Raw genomic sequence first — 20,876 nt, forward strand, 5'->3', positions numbered from 1 at the left:
GATTGAAAGAGTTTAGAAAAAGAAAAAAGAAAGAAACAGGTGATAAAACTGGGAGAGCATATGCCCTAGCTAAAGGGAGAGTTCCAGTCAACTGTTGTCATATGGAAGTGACAACTCATCCTGCATTGCCAGATTTTTCACTTGTCAAGAGAAAAATCACTTTTTGTATTTAAGGAAATAAATTAATATGTATAAAATGCAGACTAGCTAGCTATTTCAATAATTAGTACTGAACGAAAAAATCTCTAAAACACTGCAGGGCAAAATGAAATTCACCTACATCATATCACAGAATACCAGTTTATAACCTCTGATATAAACAAACACTTCCAGGCTGGGCACGGTGGCTCAAGCCTGTAATCCCAGCATTTTGGGAGGCCGAGGCGAGCAGATCACCTGAGGTCAGGAGTTCGAGACAGCCTGGCCAACATGGCAAATCCCTGTCTCTACTAAAACATACAAAAATTAATTGGGCATGGTGGCAGGCACCTGTAGCTACTCGGGAGGCTAAGGCAGGGAGAGTTGCTTGAACCCTGGAGGTGGAGGTTGCAGTCAGCCGAGATCACACAACTGCACTACAGCCTGGGCAACAGAGTGGAGACTTCGTCTCAAAATAAATAAATAAATAAACAAACACTTCCAAATTCCTAAACCTAGGTACCAAAAGGTTTGGAGAAATGGAATGTACTTCCTAATATTTGAACCAAGGTCTATTTTATTTTCTCCATGGTAATAATTCCATAGGAAAATGAGAGGACAATTGTTTGATGGCTGGGGTAGTAGAAGTATGTAAAAGGAGAAATAAAACATTTATTTAACATGTACCAAAAGTACAGTGATAGAAATTGTTAGCATACCTTTATAGGCTCTAACAAGAAGCCCTAACAAGTTCAAAGATGATTATAATTCACAATTATTAAAACTAAATTCTGAAAGTACATTACCCTTCAATTTGTGCCAATTTGTTGTCCATGATATAGGCCAAAGCACCTGCAAGCTCTTTCTTTAAATGGCCAACCTGATTTCCATTCACATTGTTTACTTTAATTGCATTCTTATCATAAGGGTTATTAGGATCTCGTTGTAATGCAACCATTTCATTATTATTAACCTAATAAAAATAATAAACAGATAATATTACATTATAAATAGACAATAACTTTGTTATACTTTATCTGGGATTTCCATTCATTTTTTAATGCTACTGCTAAATACTGCACATAAGAAAAATATATTTTCTAGACACAAACTACAGAAATATTAATATATATTATGACTCCTTAATATTATTTTTCTAATCTATATTCATTAGGAAGTTAACAAATCCTTAATGTCTAAAAAATAGTCAAATGTAAACTAGCAAATTCAAATTATCTAAAATTTTCAACACCATAACTTCTGAAAAATAGCCAACCCTTACTGAGTGCTTACTATGTGCCAAGCATTGGTCTAAGTACATTGCACAGACTGACAGCTCTACTGGGAGGTACTATCATTATTCCCATTTTACAAATGAAGAAACTGAAGCACAGAAAAGTAACTTGCCCAAGGTCATAAAGCTAAAAGGTAGCAGAGCTAGGATCTGAACCTAGACAGGGTGGTTCCTGAGCCTCAATTCTCCAGAATATAAAAGTCAGGGAATAAGGCATTTATAAGTAAGGATGGAACTAGGTAAGAAAAATATATCCAGCCTTCAACTCATGCCATTCTGATTCTACTTTATTAAAAACTGTATGATGTAACTTAAATATTATGATGTATATTTTTAAAAACTGAAGGAGGGTAACACAATAAAGAATGGTAGAATGAGGACTTTCAAAAATTCCTCAATAAAGGCAACAAAAAACTAGATAAATTATTTGTCAGAATCAAATGTGTCAGAACACTGAGAACTAAATCAAAGGCTTGCAGAAATCTGGGTAACATTTATTCAAGAATAAAAAGAATAAACAGCTGAATATCAGTACTTCAGTCCCATCCCCAGCAATCCTGTAGCCTTTAAAAATAATAGCTCACGGCCAGGCACAGTAGCTCACGCCCCCAGCACTTTGGGAGGCCGAGGTGGGCAGATCACGAGGTCAAGAGATCAATACCATCCTAGCCAACATGGTGAGACCCCCATCTCTACTAAAAACACAAAAATTAGCTGGGTGTGGTAGCACGCACCTGTAGTCCTAGCTACTCGGGAGGCTGAGGCAGGAGAATCACTTGAACCCGGGAGGCAGAGGTTGCAGTGAGCCAAGATAGCGCCCCTGCACTCCAGCCTGGCGACAGAGTGAGACTCCATCTCAAAATAAATAAATAAATAAATAAATAAATAAATAAATAAAAATAAAAATAATAGCTTGTTAGGATCCTAGGTAAAGCCTGGCAGTCACCAGAAAAAGACAGAATGGAGTTACAGTTCTTTCAGAGATTCATTCCCAAAGAACTGTTATTCTCCTGAAGTTCCCCAGAAGACCCCACTTTCAAGGCTGACTGTATTTAACCTCTGAGCTCACCAAGTACAAAAAAACCTCCCTTGGGTAGATGTTTGTCAAAAACGATTTTACAGGAAAGTGTTTTAACTTCATGGCTGCCTGAGGCAGTGGATAACAGCTGAAGCAAAAAAACAAAAAAGGCTTATAAAGAAGAGCTAGGGAATGAGATGTCTGTGAGGGCTTTGAAAAGCTCCAATGTATTTCTGGAAATCTAGAAGGCCGTAAGCAAGCACTGGGCTGGTATGCATGACCAGGGCTGTGCACGTTCTCAAGAAAGACCTGAGAAGGCCCTAAACGCTCACCTTTGCCTGAACTTGCGGCATTTAAACAAGCCAGAAGTGAAAGCTAAAGCAGAGTTGTCAGGGGCCTTAGAGTGTTGAAGGAATGCCCTAACATACAGAAGTTCTCAGCAAAGAATGTACGATTTATTTGTTTCAGCACAATCATTAGCTGACTGCTAAGCTAACCAAGTACAGACTTCAGTGACCACACACGATAAAGGATAGACATCACAGAATTAATTCAGAAAATTCACTAACAAACACACACTAATTACAAAACTCAGCAACAACAAACCACCCTGGAAGCCTAACAAACACACACTAATTACAAAACTCAGCAACAACAAACCACCCTGATTTCCAGAGTTGCCACATTATTTAAAATGTCAATTTTTCAAGAAAAAAAGTACAAGACATGCAAAAAAAAATAAGAAAGTATGGTCTATACAGAGAAAAAAAGCAATCAATGTCAACTGTCCCCAAGGAAGTACAGATGTTTGACATAGTAGAAAAAGAATTTAAGTCAGTTATTTTGAATATGTTCAAAGGGGCTGGGCATGGTGGCTCACACTTGTAATCCCAGCACTTTAGGAGGCTGAAGTGTGAGGAGCTCTTGAGGCCAGGAATTTGAGACCAGCCTAGGAAACATAGAAAGACCCCATTTCTACAAAATAAAAATAGAAAAATTGGCCAGGTATGGTGGTACATGCCTGTAGTCCCAGCTATTCAGGAGTCTGAGGTGGGAGGACTGCTTGAATACAGGAGTTCAAGGTTACAGTGAGCTACGATCACGCCACTGCACTCCAGCCTGGGTAACAGAGCAAAAACCTATCTCTAAAAAAATTAAAAAGTTCAAAGATCTGGCCGGGCGCTGTGGCTCACGCCTATAATCCCAGCACTTTGGGAGGCCAAGGCGGGCGGATCACAAGGTCAGGAGATCGAGACCACCTTGGCTAACACAGTGAAACTCCATCTCTACTAAAAATACAAAAAATTAGCCGGGCGAGGTGGCGGGTGCCTGTAGTCCCAGCTACTCAGGAGGCTGACACAGGAGAATGGTATGAACCCGGGAGGCGGAGCTTGCAGTGAGCCGAGATCGTGCCACTGCACTCTAGCCTGGGCGACAAAGCAAGACACCGTCTCAAAAAAAAAAAGTTCAAAGACCTAAAGCAAATCATTTCTTTCGACATGAAAACGCATGTCTAAAAGCATGGAAACAATGTCTCACCAAACAGCAATTCTAGAGTCAAAAGGTACAATAACTGAAGAAAAAATTCATCAAAGAGACTCAACAGCAAATTTGAGCAGGCATAAGAAAAATCAGCGAAGCTGAAGATAGGTCAGTTGAGATTATAAAATCTAAGGAACAAAAAAATGAAACACATAACAGAGCCTCAGAAACTTGTAACATCAAGCATACCAACACACATACATAAGAGTACCATAAGGAGAAAAGAGAAAGGGGCAGAAAAAATATTTAAAGAAATAACAGCCAAAACCTTCCCAATTTGATGAAAACCACTACTCTACACATATAAGAAGCTCAACAACTCCAACTAAAATAAACTCAAAGAGAGCCACACCTGGTCACATCATAATCAAACCGTCAAAAAGAAGTTTGAGACCAGCCTGGGCAAAAGGGTAATGACAGTTTCTAAAAAAAAAAAAAAATTATTTAAAAAAACAAAAATTTTTAAGTATAATTTTTTGTAATTTTTGTCCTATCTCATTAAAAAGTATATAAAATAATTATAAATCTTTGTTGATAGGTATACTACATATATAAAGATATAACTTGGATAACAGCACAAAGGAAGGCAATAGGATGGAGTGGTGAGCAAAGGTTTTTTGGGGGGTTTTTTGGTTGTTTTTTTGAGACAGAGTCTTGCTGTCACCAGGCTGGAGTACAGTCGCACAATCTCGGCTCACTGCAACCTCTGACTCCCTAGTTCATGTGATTCTCCTGCCTCAGCCTCCCAAGTAGCTGGGACTACAGGCAGATGCCACCATGCCCAGCTAATTTTTGTATTTTTAGTAGAGATGGGGTTTCACCATGTTGGCCAGGATGGTCTCAATCTCCTAACCTCGTGATCCACCCACTTTGGCCTCCCAAAGCCCTGGGATTACAGGCGTGAGCCACCATGCCCAGCCACAAAGTTTTTTATATACTGTTAAGTTGGCACTAATCCAAACTAGGTTCTTATAAATTAAGTTGTTAATTGTAATCCCTAAGGCAATCATAAGTAACTCAAAATATATAGTAAAAGAAACAAGGGAATTAAAATGGTACACTAAAAAAAAAAATCTATTTAACACAAAAATGAGTATTGGAGGCCAGACCCAAATGCCACATATTGTATCATTCCATTTACATGAAATGTCAAGAGGAGGTAAATCCATATACACAGGAAGAAGACTGATTCATGGTTGCCAGGGACTGAGGGGTAGAGGTAATGGGAGTGACTACAAATGGGAATGAGGTTTCTTTTTGGAGTAATGAAAATGTTTTGGAACTAGATTGTAGGGATGGTTGCACAACCTTGTGAGTATTCTAAAAACTACTCAACTGTACACTTTAAAATGGTAAATTTTATAATAAATGTATCTCAATTTTTAAAAATTCCTTGAAAATATACAAGAAAGCTGCTTCGAACCTCTCCCAGCATCTGTCTACTGACTCAGGAGATTACAGCCAGAACCAACCAGAGTATTAGACAGATATTCATCTCTAGACCTTTAGAGATATTATCTATGAGGCAGAGCTACGTTCTCTCCCAGTCGCCACCCCTCTGCCACTGCCTACAGGATGATCTTTTTTAAACTGGATTATGCAAATCCTAGAAAACACATAACCAAAAAAAAAAAGGGGGGGGCACAAAACTAACAATTTTTGAGCATTTCATCTCAAATAAGGTATTACATAATTGTATTTTATCATAATAAGCTATCATTAATTACAATTAGTTAACTGTCATTACAAATAACTAATTACTAGAATTTTAAATAAAATATATATGAGCCAAAATATTGGAGACTATAAAAACAAAAACATGGTCCCAGCAGCAAGAAAAAACAGGACATATAAAAAAACAAAAAGACAAAGACAAGAATAACAAAAGGAATGAGAATTAATCATAACAGTATAGTCATACCCTGCATAACAACATTTCAGCAATGACAGACCACATATATTATGCAACAGCTGTTCCACAAGATTATAATGGGGCTGCCCTATAGAAGTGTACCATTTTTTATATTTTATACAATATTTTTACTGTACTTTTTTCATGTTATATATGCTTAAATACACAAATGTGTTATAATTGCCCATAGTATTCAGTAAAGTAACATCCTGTTCACTCTGTTTCCACAAAGAAATCACTTAACACTTTTCTCACAAAGTATCTTCATTGTTAAGCAACACATAACTGTATTTTAAAATAGAAAAAGAAATAAACCACATTACAAAATAAAGCCTTTGATGGGTCAAAAAATAAATTTAACCATATGCTTATTGAAAACACACTTTAAAAAAAAAACAAAAAAACAAAGAAAAATAAAAATGAAATAAGAATTAAAAAACACCAGAGTTAAAAATAAAGAATGCTACTATATAACAAAACTTGGTGGCTAAAGGCAATGCAATACTTAACACGTTTAAAGATTAAAAGACTAAATGACTCAAATTAAGTGCTCAAATCGCAAGTCCAACAGAAAAAAAAAAGAAAATGAACCTAAGTAGAAAAACCGAATGTAAGAGAGTAATTATTAAGCCAAGAAACATAATCCAAGAGAGCCTGCCTTGAAAAGAAATAATGTCATAGCTAATCAATAAAAAAGACACAAATGCGTAATGCAAAGAATAAAAACAGGAATATAATCACCTTTTTAAAAAAGTTTTTAAAAAGTTTAATGGAGCCAATAAGGCATATAAAATTGTGTTCTGGCAGACATTAAAAAAATGGCACATTTTATCAAAATTTGACAATTCAGAGTAAAGGGTACTGAAATTTAAGGTTCAGAGCACCAACTTAAAACAACCAAAAAAATGGTTATTCAACTTGGAAAGAGGAACTAGAACCAAGGCATAAAGGGGAGTTTAAGTATGTGTTCCTCCAACTCAAAATCCTTCAGGAATAGGAGTTCTGGCCACTTGTGAGCAACACATCACATCACCAAATCCCAATTCCAGAAAATTACAGTTACAATTTTATAAGGATAAATAATTACTATGCACAATTCTATGGGAATAAGTTTGAATATCTAAATAAAATGGATACTTTTCTTCAAAAATGTAACTAACCAAAATTGACCACAGGATTACCTAAATTATGCTGAGTGAAAAACGCCAGACTTAAAATAGTACATACTGTAGAATTCAATGTATATGAAGTTCTAGAATAGGCAAAACTTATTTATAGTTATAGAAATCAGACTTGCGTGGCCAGGCGTGGTGGCTCACGCCTGTAATCCCAGCACTTTGGGAGGCCAAGGCCAGCGGATCACGAGGACAGGAGATAAGAGACCATCCTGGCTAACACGGTGAAACCCCGTCTCTACTAACAATACAAAAAAATTAGCCGGGCATGGTGGCAGGCGCCTGTAGTCCCAGCTACTTGGGAGGCTGAGGCAGGAGAATGGCATGAACTTGGGAGGCGGAGCTTGCAATGAGCCAAGATGGTGCCACTGCGCTCCAGCCTGAGAAAAAGAGCGAGACTCCGTCTCACAAAAAAAAAAAAAAAAAAAAGAAATCAGACTTGTGGCTGCCTAGGTCAGGAGCAGGAAACAATGAATGCAATAGGATACAAGATACTTTGAGGGAGATGGAAACAATCTGTATCTTGATTGGGGTAGTAGTTATCAGGTATACATCTTTGTCAAAACACTAGGATCATACATTCAAAATATGTACATTTTATCATATGTAAACCACATCTCAATAAAGTAGAAAAAAAGTTAAAATAAGAAGTATGCAAAGATAGTACCTCAATTTTTATTACTTTTTTATAATAGTGATTAACTCAAAAATGTCCATCAACAAGGAAATTATAAGTCCAATATAGATGATATTCCTAATCACATTAGGCATAATATGATCTCATTTTTATTAATACATAATATGATTCCAATTTACATGCACATGCTCACAGAAACAAGAGTAGAAGATAAGTTATGGTTCTGGATGATAGACTTTAGAAGATTTAATGCCTTTTTAGCCATTTAAAAATAATGAACATGGCTGGGCGCGGTGGCTCACACCTGTAATCCCAGCAGTTTGGGAGGCCGAGGTGAGTGGATCACCTGAGGTCAGGGGTTCAAGACCAGCTTGACCAACATGGCGAAACCTCATCTCTCCTAAATACAAAAAATTAGCTGGGCGTGATGGCGCATGCCTGTAATCCCAGCTACTTATGAGGCTGTTGCAGGAGAACCGCTTGAACCTGGGAAGCGGAGGTTGCAATGAGCCAAGATTGCACCATTGCACTCCAGCCTGGGCAATGCAAGCAAGACTCTGTTTCAAAAAAAAAAAACAAACAAAAGAACATGCGTTAATTATAAAATAAATGATATCTCAACACAGTGTTCCTGGAAAAAAATAAAATTTAAAATATATATATTTGGCAAAATAAGAAAACTGATGATTACTTTTTATCAACACACACTAGAGTTTACCGAGGTCATAGAGATTATTCTCAGATCAAAAATACTGATTGTTCTAAGATCAATAACTACCATAATCTACTATTTCACGGTGGTATAAAACAATTATCTAAAGCAATGTAAGTTTTGAAAAATTAGCACAAATCTGAAACAGAAAAGCTCAGAAATGCATATGAGAGCCAGAGAATATATAGATGTGAAATAAGAACTGATAGATTTCAAGAATCTATTAGAAAAAATTACAGGCCGGGTGCAGTATCCCAGCACTTGGAGAGGCCAAGGCGGACGGATCACTTGAGCCCAGGAGTTCCAGATCAGCCTGGACAACATGCCAAAACCTACAAAAAAATACAAAAAAAAAAATACAAAAATTAGCTGGGTATGGTGGCGAACACCAGCAGTCCCAGCTACTCAGGAGGCTGAATTGGGAGAATTGCTTGAGTCTGGGAGGCAGAGATTGCAGTTAGGCCAGATCAGGCCACTGCGCTCCAGCCTGGGCAACAAAACGAAACTTGGTCTCAAAAAAAAAAGAAAAAAAAATCCAATTCGCTTAAGTGAAAGAGAAAATCACACTGGCCTGAGAATTCCATGCAACATTAGGATATGGAGAGAAACTATATATTACAAAGATTTTAAATTCAGCCCAACTGTCATTAAGTCCTTCATAACTTTCATTTTATGAAACTGTCATTCATAAAATGCCACAATTATGAAGATATAAAAACTTAGGAAATATTGTCTCTTCCTAAGGAATCTCCTAGACAACACATTTCAGACAATCAAAAAACAATTTGAAACGTTCCAATGTAAAGGACATACGGGAGAAAAACAAATCCAGAACATGAAACTCCTAAGGAATCTCCTGTTGAACATGCTTCAGACACCCGATTTGAGAAGCTTAAACGTAAGAAACATACGGAGAAATGAAAGAATAAAATCCAGAAGATTCCACAAAACGACCTCCTTTTTGCAACAAATCGATAACATGAACAAGGTGCTGGGGTGTGGGGGTGGGGTGCTACCCATAATAACCAAACATAACGCACTGAGCCCAAGCATAGTGGCTCATTCCTGTAATCCCAACACTCTGGGAGGCTGAGGTGGGAGGGTCACTTAAGGTATTTGTTATTTTTTGCATACAAATATTTAACTAACTTAAAGTAAAATAAAGATTAACCGTACACATCACCTGCTAATTCTCTTATTTTCTAGGTTAACACCAGAAATATAATCAAAATTTAATTTAGTTATCTACTATTATACTCACTACTCCCGTGTAATAGCGTAGTCCAACCACATGACCTCTCAAACTTCCAAATAAAACGGAATCTAGTTCTTCATCACTAGTTAGAAAGTCATCTGGAGGGATAACATCTTGGAATTCAAAACGTGGAAAGAAAGTTGGATATGAGAGGCGTGGAAAATTTCCATGAACTCCATACTGGACAGTCTGCAAGTACTTCCAAACTGGATCCCTATTTTTTTTTAAAGGCAAAGAAAAACAATAATATTTAAGTATTTCCAAAGACCATATGAGTAGTTTTCTCATGCTTTACTTCAGCAAATGAAATCTTACATGGGAATCACGGTGAAGATTTAATAGTTACTCTCGTTAAAGCAGGAATTGCAGTGAGTGGAGAAGGCTTCCAGGATACTCTACCTGTTTTCAATATTGGCTCTTTTACCTGCCCCCTAGGTATTCAAAACGAAAAGCCTAGTCAGAGTTCACTAACCTCTTTCCCAGTGAAAATCGTCTAAATTGAAATGTATATGATGTCTGTAACTACAATTATGGGCCAGATGCGGTGGCTCACGCCTGGAATCCCAGCACTTTGGGAGGCAGAGGCAGGTGGATCACCTGAGGTCAGGAATTTGAGACCAACCTGGCCAACATGGTGAAACCCTGTCTACTACAAATACAAAAATTAGCCGGGCGTGGTGGCGCCCATATGTAATCCCAGCTACTCGGGATGCTGAGGCAGGAGAATCACTTGAACCAGGGAGGCGTAGGTTGCAGGGAGCCGAGATTGTGCCACTGCACTCCAGCCTGGACGACAGAGCAAGACTCCATCTCAAAAAAATAATTTAGAAAATGAAATCATATGCCAAAATTTCAATAGGGATTGAGCTATAAAAGACTTATAAAAATACAACTATTATTGTACCAGAAGTTGTTTATAATTTTCCAGAAAATACATCCAGCATCCATCACTGTAACTCCCTCCAAGCAGAACACTTACTGTGGTATCCAAACCACGCCACCGTGGGAAATTGGCCCCAAGCCACCCGTACCCGCCTCCCGTCGCTGGTTTAAGCATAACCCCAAACCTGTTACGTGTAACTGTCTCAGGAATGACCATAAATACCAATTTGGACAATGAAAAGTGAAGGGGAGTCTACTGGAGCATTGCAAAAAGTTTCCATTCTCCTAAGAACAGTCGCTTATTTGCGATGCGTTTTGCTTGCAAGTGGCGCATATCTCTACTACCTCCTCTGCAAATACGTATCTGCACGTCTGTGCATACAGATAAGCTGTGAGCCACTTGGGGACAAGGGCTGTCTTACTCGGCCCTCCACCGAGCACAATGCCTGGCGCACAGTGGGTGTCTAATGGATGTTTTGTTGAATAAAGCACGAGCCGAGAAGCTTTAAGCCCCAGGCCCCCCACAGTCGGTGACAGAGATTTCCCAAGTCCCTAACACGGGACTCGCCCTAGGAGCCCCTACTCGCCAGCCAAGACAATGCATTTATTTCACCCGCGGCCACATATGCGACCAACAGAACGAATACAGCTGCACAAATCGCCCAGGGAACGCAGAGGAACGCGGGGAAGGTCAGGTTCATTTGGGGACGCCTCCGGGCCGTTAGCCCGAGCGCCCCACCCCCTCCACCCCCTTCACCTCTTGAACATCCAGGACATGGCGCTGAGTGGGATGACAAGAGGAGCGCCTCGGCTCCCCTGGATCGTTTTCGAGCCGCCTCGATACGCCTCCTTCCAGGCCCCGCAGCCCTGAAGCCGGGGACAAATTCCGAGCGCCGGATCAGGAGCGCACGACTGAAAGATGAGTCGCCGCGAGTCTAGTCAGACGTCGACGCCGTCTCCTTCTAGCAACAATCTGGGAGACCAGCGTCGCTCTGTGACAGCCACTAAGAAAGCCCAATCACGAAGAGGAGAGTGCGGAGCCAAACCAATCAGAGCACAGAAGGGAGGGCAACTCCGCCCCGCTGCCATTCAAAGACGGCGGGGGGTCCGGTCTGCAAGGGAGGTTCCATCCGGGTTCTTCCCCGCCCCCAAGGCGGGCGCGCGGGAAAGCCACGAGGCCCCAGCAGTGCGACTGCGGTGCCTGCGGTGCCGGTGTTTTGTTTGTTTCCCTGCCTCAAACGGAGGGAAACGACTTTCCTTTATCCTACAAGTCGTAAGACTGAACCCCATTCTAAAGGCTCTACCGTATCCTTCCTCTTATTTTCTTCTCATCTAATGTGGCACGTAATAGGGCCTTATACTAAAGCAGCTCCACGGTTTACGAGACCTGGAGCTACCGGCGAGATACTTTACTTCATTCCCTGTGGTGAACCCTGGGGACTTTCGCTCCAAATTTTCATGTTAAGCCTCAGCGTATACATGAGACACAACGAGTTTGGAAAATCTTAAATGGAACTTAGAGTCCCCGCCCCACCTTTTTTTGTTATGTTTAAGGAAAATTTTCCTTTCTTGGTGCAGGAAATCCATCACATGTTTATTACAGCTATGGGGGGGGCGTTTGCCTGAAATGGTGGACGGGACCATTTTCCCCTTGGGCACTTGGCTGCTCCAGCCAAGAGGGGGAGGCCCTTGTTTTCCTCAAGGAACTGCAGAGGGGCGCTCTGAGGCCCTCCACGGCTCACTTTCCAGAGTCTGAGGTGTCTGGAAGCAGAATGCGGCCCTGGGACCGTCAACCTTGGACCAGCTGCAGCCGACGCCTGGCAGGGTTGGTCGCTGCGCGTTGAGGAGGCTGCTGTCCCCGAAGCTGGCCTTTTAATCGCACAGGGCGGGAAGCTGGTGGTGGCGCCGAGCTGCACAGGAGGCGCCATGTAACTGCCAGATAATACTTGCCCGTCACAGAGAGGTCCACTTTACACGCCTGTCAGCACAATGATATTAGGTGGTCAGCTTTTCTTTTTTTGTTTTTTTCTTTTTTATTGAGACAGAGTCTCGCTCTGTCCCCCAGGCTGGATGGAGTGCAATGGGGTGATCTTGGCTCACTGCAACCTCCGCCTCCCGGGTTCAAGCGATTCTTCTGTCTCAGCCTCCCGAGTAGCCGGGATTACAGGAGCCCGCCACCACGCCCAGCTATTTTTTGTATTTTTAGTAGAGACGGGGTTTCACCATATTGGCCAGGCTGGTCTTGAACTCCTGACCTCAGGATCCGCCCGCCTCAGCCTTCCAGAGTGCTGGGATTACAGGCGTGAGCCACCGTGCCAGGCCGGTAGTCAGCTTTTCAAGACACATTTGTTCTTTATCGTAAATAAACTGTAGTGATCTGTAATCATGAACCATGGATGAGCAATATAATTTGAAGCAATGTATTATTTCATTTGACCAAAGTTGATGAGGAAGATAAAGACAATGGCATTTCAAATTATTTTAATTGTTGTATGTTCTTCTTGAAGTGTGTTGAGGCAAATGGCAATACAGTTCAGCTTTTGGTATGCCAGATTTTAAATAAATTCTTGGAAAATATGCCAGAAATTGCTCAAATTGATGTTTTGTGTGTAAGAGTAAGAAAGTTATGCTCACTAGACAAAGAAAAAATTCCAAATGTGAGAACGTAGCTCTTTCAGACTTAAGACTGGCCAGGCGCAATGGCTCACACCTATAATCCCAGCACTTTGGGAGGCCGAGTTGGGTGGATCACCTGACGTCAGGAGTTCGAGACCAGCCTGGCCAACATGGTGAAAGCCCGACTCTACTAAGAAAATACAAAAATTAAGTGGACGTGGTGTCGCACGCCTGTAGTCCCAGCTACTTGGGAGGCTGAGGCAGGAGAATCGCTTGAACCAGGGAGACATAGGTTGCAGTGAGCTGAGATCAAGCCATTGCACTCCAGCCTGAGCAACAGAGCGAGACTCCGTCTCAAAAAAATAAAAAGACTTAAGATCTATGAATAATGACTGTCCCATGGTTAAAGAGTGTGCTTTGAATGAACTAAAATTTGCTATTTAAAGTCAACAGTTTTCTCTATGTTATCAGTATTTCACATCCCAGAACCAGGAGTAGAACATTCTTTCCCTTAATCATTCTTTGTTTTATATTTAAAGATCAAGTACAATTTGTACTAGTTTGATTAAAATGTTACAGCAATTACAATTTCAGAACTATTATACTGATAATGTTTTCTGAAAAATTAACTTTTTTGGTTTTTTCTTGATTTATTCTGATAACAGCATCACAAGTAGATAAGAAAAATGAACACTTGTAACTGGAAAATGAACTGTAGGGTGGCTTGTGGGGTTTGGCTGGTGAGTAAGGAGGAAAGTGGCACTAAAATGATGGTGGGGAAGATAAGGGCCAGATTACATAGGAACTTAAGAGTCTCCAGTAAAATTTGTGTTTTAACATGCAATGGAAAGCCACTGAATGTTTCAAGCAGGAGGATAACGACTTGATTTAGGCTTTTAAAAATGCTGGCAGTTCTGTGGAGAATTACAGGAAACAAGGATAGAAGCAACTGATAGAAAATTATTGTGTTCAGATAAGAGATGGTGGTGGCTTGGAAAGGGAAGATGATGAAGCCAAGAGAACCAAAAGGTTCACTGATAAATTTGGGTAGGAATGGTATGGAAAGGAAAGGAATCCAAAATTTCTCCAGTCAGCCACTTCCCAGTCACAAACACATTTCTCATCTGCACCCCCAGCCACACACACACACGCACGCACGCACGCACGCACGCACAGAACCTTTATGCAAATTAATCATGTCATGTCACTCCCCTGTTTGATTCAGTGAGTCTGAAATCCAAGAATGGCATATGTGGCTCTTCCTCCCACAGTAGCTTCATTTCTCGGGTCACTTCCCAACCCACCCTGCCTATAATGGCCTTCACTAATTTCTCTAAAAACCATGGACCTGGCAAAATTAATAACAAATCACTTCTTAGTATCTTCTAATAACTAGTTCATAATCAAATGTTCACAATTGTCTCAAAAAAAAAATTTTTTTTTCTTGAGACAGGGTCTCACTCCAGTAGCCCAGGCTGGAGTGCAGTGGCGTGATTCGACCTCCTGGGCTCAAGCAATTCTCCAGCCTCAGCCCCCAAATAGCTGCGACTACAGGCATGGGGCCACCACTCCCAGGCTAATTTTTGTATTTCTTGTAGAGAGGGGGTTTTGCCACATTGGCCAGGCTGGTCTCGAACTCCTGAGCTCAAGCAATCTGCCCGCCTTTGCCTCCCAAAGTGCTGCGATTACAGGTGTGAGCCACTTTTTCTAGGCCTTTTCTAGGCTGGGTGTGGTGGCTCACACCTGTAACCCTGGTATTTTGGGAGGCCAAGGTGGGCAGATCACTTGAGGCCAGGAGTTCAAGACCAGCCTGGCCAACATCGTGAAACCCTGTCTCTACTAAAAATACAGAAATTAGCAGGGGGTGATGGTGCCATGCCTGTAGTCCCAGCTACTTGGGAGGCTGAGGCAGGAGAACCACTTGAACCCAAGAGGCGGAGATGGCAGTGAGCCGAGATCGTTCCACTGCACTCCAGCCTGGGTGACACAGCGAGACTCCCTCTCAAAAAAAAAAAAATGTTTTCTACACTTTGCAAAATAGAATTTTAAAGCCATTGGTGTGGGGGCTGGGACCAGGCAGCAGGGAGGGGCTTTAAGAGAAGAATCTGAATATCTAGAAATCTGGCTTCAATACAGAAACTTTTAAGCTTATTTCATAACTCATAGACTGAAGAAAGTAGGATGATGTAAGAGCTTGCTTGTTTGTTCACTTCTTTCACTCCAAAGGAGATAAAAGTTCAATTGAGGAGAATTTTCATGAATGACAGGCAGGAGGGTTTGCAGAGTAAATCCCTTAAGTGGGTCTTAGAGAGAAGACCTGGAATACCATCACACTGGGCCAATCTGCACAAAGGGAGAATGCTAGAAAGTCTAGCAAAGTTTCTGTAGATTACACAAGAAAAGGAAGCTATGCCACATTACCCAGACAGTGGCCTCGGTATTCTGCAGATCTCACAGAGAACCTCAGAGACTAGAAATGGGCCAAGGCAGTAAAGGAGTAAAGATGACTGAGGTGGCTCTGTTAAGGGGACCAGGGCAGCCTTGTGAGCCTCTAGCCCTGCAAAGGCTGGAGGGCATTATCAGGATTATGGTTCTAGCAAACAAAAGCAGGATGCTGGTCCCCAACAATGAGGTGAGATGAGTTACATCTGCAATGGGTGCCTTCATTAGATGAATGAAGTCCAAATATAACCTCCCTGGTGGGTAAGAAGAAGGGAACTAAATCTGAAAGCTGAATTTAAATGACTTTAAATCTTAAAATGACTGAACTATTCAGAAGTGACTAAATTAGGTTACCTGCCTTTAGGCAGAATGAAGGTTTAAGAAAAATTAAGTTCAATAAAGAAATATAAAGTTTTACATTTGCAAATATAGTCAGTAATTGAAATTCATACATGCTATATGTCCATATGCACACATCTTGATGAATATATACCTAGATATTTATAGTAAATACCTCTAGCTGGTTAAATTAGGGAATTTTCATTTTCTTCTTTTTACTTATATGTATATAAAATATTTGCTACATTAAATATGCATTTCTTTTTGCCATAATAAAATAAAATGAGTAATTTATTAAATAAAGAAATGATGAACTCTTATTCAACTTTATTTTTATCTAATTGTAGACTTACAGAAAATTACAAATTTAGTACAAATTGTTGCCTCATATCCTTTATGCCACTTATTTTAATACCGTACATAACTATAGTACAATGACCAAAACAAGGACATGAACATTGGTACAATACTATTTCTGAACCATTTTTTAAAATAACCAAGACAATGCAGTGGAAAAGAAAATAAAATATTTTGTGACTTACTAAATTTTCTTACAGTTAATCAGGTTTCTCTAGATTTTGGGCAAAATCCTGAGTAAAACCACAGCTGACAGGGCCAAAGTGATATAAAATTAATGCCAAGTAAAAATATTCTTAATTAAATAATATAATGAATATGAAGTGCTGCCCTGGAGTAAGCACTCAGTAAGTGCTCTTATTGTTGTAATAGAGTTACTGTCTAACGAGTCCTCTAGCACTTAAGAAATATGGTTGATTGAGGCCTATTTCCTGATTGAGGCTCAATCAGCAGGGTTGTTCCTAAATAGCAGAATAACAGTTTCCAGAAGCCAGTCATTTTTCCAGGTGCACGTCCTTGAAGTAGACTGAATTGTTTCATCAAGCACTAGGAGACACTCTAATCTCAACTCCGCCTCTGAGAAATCTATGGTGTTCCAGATTATACAGCCCTTTCCCAGGAGATAATTGTTCCCTCCTCCTTTAGGCCTTGACTCACTAAATGCTCTTAACGTGGCTCAAGCCCAGGGTTGCAAAGCATCAGGCCAGCCAGGGATCTGCCCCCTCCTGTGCTTTCTGCCCAGGGTCCTTTCCCCAGCTTCAGGGAAGTACCACTCTAGGCCCTGGAATGATTTAGGGTTTCTGTCATGGCCATACCAAAGTAATCTTTTTATTTTAATGACTACTGCAAGGATTAATAAACATTTTTTCTGCCTCTTTTTTTTTTTTCTTTTAAGACAGGGTCTTGCTCTGATGCCCAGGCTGGAGTGCAGTGGCACAAACAAGCTCACTGCAGCCTCAAACTTCTGGGCTCAATCGATCCTCCTACCTGTCTCCAAAGTAGCAGGCCTACAGACATACACCACCATGCCCAGCTAATTTTTGTTTGTTTGTTTGTTTGTCTTTGGAGAGACAGGGTCTCCCTAGGTTGCCCAGGCTGGTCTTGAACTCCTGGGCTCAAGTGATCCTCCTACCCTCCTACCTCAGCCTCCCAAAGTGCTGGGATTACAGGCATGAGCCACACGCCCAGCCATTCTGCCTCCTTTATGGCTAGAAAATGAAAACGTCAACTCTAAATGCCCTTTTGATATAATGAAGAAATACTACCTTTTTTTTTTTTTGAAGACAGAGTCTTGCTCTGTTGCCCAGACTGGAGTGTAATGGCCCATTTAGCTCACTACAACCTCCGCCTCCTGGGTTCAAGCAATTCTCGTGCCTCAGCCTCCGGAGTAGCTGGGACTACAGGTGCACACCACCACGCCTGGCTAATTTTTGTATTTTTTGTAGAGATGGGGTTTTGCCATGTTGCCCAGGCTGGTCTCAAACTCATGAGCTCAAGCGATCTGCCTGCCTCAGCTTCCCAAAGTGCTGGGGTTACGGGCGAGAGCCACTGCACCCAGCCTAGAAAGTGAGCAATTATATTGTAGTAGTAATTCACTGGTTTTCTTTTTTCTTAGAAAATAGGTTTCACTATGTTGCCCAAACTAGACTCAACTCAGGCTGTCCTACCAACTCAGCCTCCCAAGTAGCTAGGACTACAGGCATGGACCATCTCACCTGGCTGTAAATGACTTTAAAATTATTATCACAATCCACCAAACTATTGCATCCTATAGCAATACTTATGCTAACCCTAAAATTAAGGTTTAACTTGCTAACTTGCTATTTCAAATAGCCTTTTAGAAAGTTAAGAAAAAAACCTCACAAAAAAACACATTTCTCAAATTTGAAGAAAAAAAGCAGGGTGCTGTGGCTCAAACTTGTAATCCAAGCATTTTGGGAGGCCAAGGTGGGAGGATCATTTGAGCCCAGGAGTTTGAGACCAGCCTGGGTAATTCTGCAAGACCCCATCTCTATAAAAAAAACAGAAAAATTAGCCAGGCATGGTGGCACACACCTGAAGTCCCAGCCACTGGGGAGGCTGGGGAGAAAGGATGGCCTGAGCTCAGGAGGTAGAGGCTTCAGTGAACTGTGTTTATGCCACTGCACTCAGCCTGGATAACAGAGTGAGACCATGTCTCAAAAAAGAAAAAAAATAAAGCATTCCAATAGATTTTTAGAGGAACTTAATCTGATCCAATAGAATTAGAAATTCTAAGAGACTCAAATTAATGAACTGATGTAAGTTTTAGGGTTAGACTATATAGATATGCTATTGCTATAATTAATATGTATATTAAATTAGCAAATACATGTTAATTATCTCAATTAATATTGAATTGCTAACTTTGTAACATTTACAAGTAAAATTTCTAGCTGGGTGTGGTGGTTCCTACCTGTAATCCTAGCACTTTGGGAAGCTAAGGTGGGAGAATCGCTTGAGGCCAGGAGTTCAAGGCTGCAGGGAGCTATGACCACTGCACTCCAGCCAGGGCTATGGAGAGACTCTATTGCCAATAAATAAATAAATAAGATTTCCATTTCTCAAACATTTTTAGCTAAGGCATTGGGTTAAAGAGGAATAAGGTGGGATGCCCCCCAAGAGAAACATTAAAAGCACCGATGACCTAGGTTAATGTATTGAAGTCTGTACAGCCGGCCATAAATATTCGGAAAATTCAGCTTATCAGGAAACATCAACAATTGGCTAAATTAGCAATCTATGAAAAAGAAGGATAATCTTTTAAAAAGATTTTAAAAGGACAAGACATATTTCTACTCATAAAATTAGTTCAGATTTTTTTAATTGCTGCAGTGAGAAGGGGGGAAAGAGCAGAACAAGGAGTTTGATCTGTAACTGACTGTGAACAATCAATTGAGATAACTCACTAACTTCGGACCAGCCAACTTCAGATTTTTTAAAAGAATTAGAAACACAGCTAGCCTGGTATTTTAAGAAGACTTCTTCAAGATATTTCTGGTAGAAGAGAAATGACTATGCACTTGTTTAAAATTTGCTATTTATTTGAACAAAAATTTGGATTTAGAAAAGAAATGGCAAAATTGGGATACAGGCCAGGTGTGATGGCTCATGCCTGAAATCCTAGCACTTTGGGAGGCAAGGCAGGAGGATCACTTGAGCCCAGGAGCTTGAGACCAGCCTTGGCAACATGGCCAAACCCTGTATCCATAAAAAAATAGAATATTTAGCTGGGTGTGGTGGCATGCACCTGTAGTGTAGTCCCACCAACTCATGAGGCTGAGGTGGGAAGATCGCTTGAGCCTGGCAGGTCAAGGCTGCAGTGACCTGTGATCATGCGATTTTACTACAGCCTGGGCAACAAAGCAAGATCCTGTCTGAAAAACAAACCCTGGTACATATTTTTTTTTTTTAACTAGATACCAAATATAATTGTTCCCAATCTTTTCACCAAGTACCCCTTTATTGTAGAAAGATCATTTGATCAGTTTGTTCGGTTTTTAACCAAGAAATTTTAAAAGCCAATCAAAGCTTCTAATTAGCACTAACAAACTTGAAATAATATAATTTGAGTAAAAACAATTTTAAAGGCTTTGTTTAACCTATACATTCTAATTAATGAGGTACAGTTAATCATATTTAACATCAAAAATAGGTAATGAATATTTTGCCAGGGGTTCCTGGCCTTAAGCTGGGAATTACAGATGATGCTATATATACACACAAACAAAAATACATGGCCATTAAATATAAAAGGTAAGTAATGAGGCCCAGCATGGTGGCTCATGCCTGTAATCCCAGCAATTTGGGAGGCTGAGTGGATCACTTGAGGTCAGGAGATCGAGACCAGCCTGGCCAACATGGTGAAATCCCATCTCTACTAAAAATACAAAAATGAGCCAGGCATGGTGGCACACACCTATAATTCCAGTTACTTGGGAGGCTGAGGCAGGAGAATCGCTTGAACCCGGGAGACGGTGGTTACAGTGAGCCAAACTCGTGCCACTGCACTCCAGCTTGGGTGACAGACTGGATAAATAAATAAATAAATGGTAAGTAATGAATCGTCCCTAAATACACAAAGGGAAGTAATGCTTGTCTTTCATGAGCTTACAAACAGAAAGGGGAACAAAAAGACAAAAATCACTAAACTACAAGGGAGATTAACAAAGTACAGTAATAAAGATAAAAAGTATTGTGCTCTGGGAACAAGGCTTTGCCTTGGGTATTCTGAGCTTCAAGGACTAGGTGAAAGCTAAAGGGAACCAGGAATGATGAGTGGATTTCAATCCTGTGTTGCAAATGGGTCTTCAAAGCCAAGTCACAGAGCCCACAGAAAAAATGATGGACGGATGGAGTGTTTGTTTTGAATTGAAGGACGTCTAATGAGAAACTATATAAAACAGTGAAATGAAAACTCAATCCAACTAAAGCCAGAAACAGTGCAGTTTTGTATTCCTCAATATCAATTCAGAATAGGATCTGAGGTGGCTAAAGAAAATAAAAAGGGTAAATATTTTCCTAAGTAGTAAGGCTTAA

At 40.5% G+C, this 20,876-nt stretch overlaps 1 protein-coding gene across 8 annotated transcripts in view; it reads right to left on the minus strand.

Moving 5' to 3' along the window:
* Positions 1-11,794, minus strand: part of HLTF (helicase like transcription factor) — a 56,234-nt gene extending 44,440 nt beyond the window's left edge. For 4 of the 8 annotated variants that reach the window (XM_054479815.2, XM_063662328.1, XM_054479812.2 and 1 more), the window contains exons 1-3: positions 11,323-11,585; positions 9,690-9,897; positions 945-1,111 (exon numbers count right to left, since the gene is read on the minus strand). In XM_054479815.2, the coding sequence (XP_054335790.1) occupies positions 945-1,111; positions 9,690-9,897; positions 11,323-11,342 (395 nt within the window). In that variant the 5' untranslated portion in view covers positions 11,343-11,585. Of the gene's footprint in view, positions 1-944; positions 1,112-9,689; positions 9,898-11,322 lie in introns of all 8 variants that reach the window. The other 4 variants (XM_054479813.1, XM_063662327.1, XM_054479814.2 and 1 more) reach the window with 2 other exon arrangements.
* Between the last annotated feature and the right edge of the window lie 9,082 nt (positions 11,795-20,876).

This window comes from Pongo pygmaeus, chromosome 2, assembly GCF_028885625.2.
Source record: "Pongo pygmaeus isolate AG05252 chromosome 2, NHGRI_mPonPyg2-v2.0_pri, whole genome shotgun sequence".
NCBI lineage: Eukaryota > Metazoa > Chordata > Mammalia > Primates > Hominidae > Pongo > Pongo pygmaeus.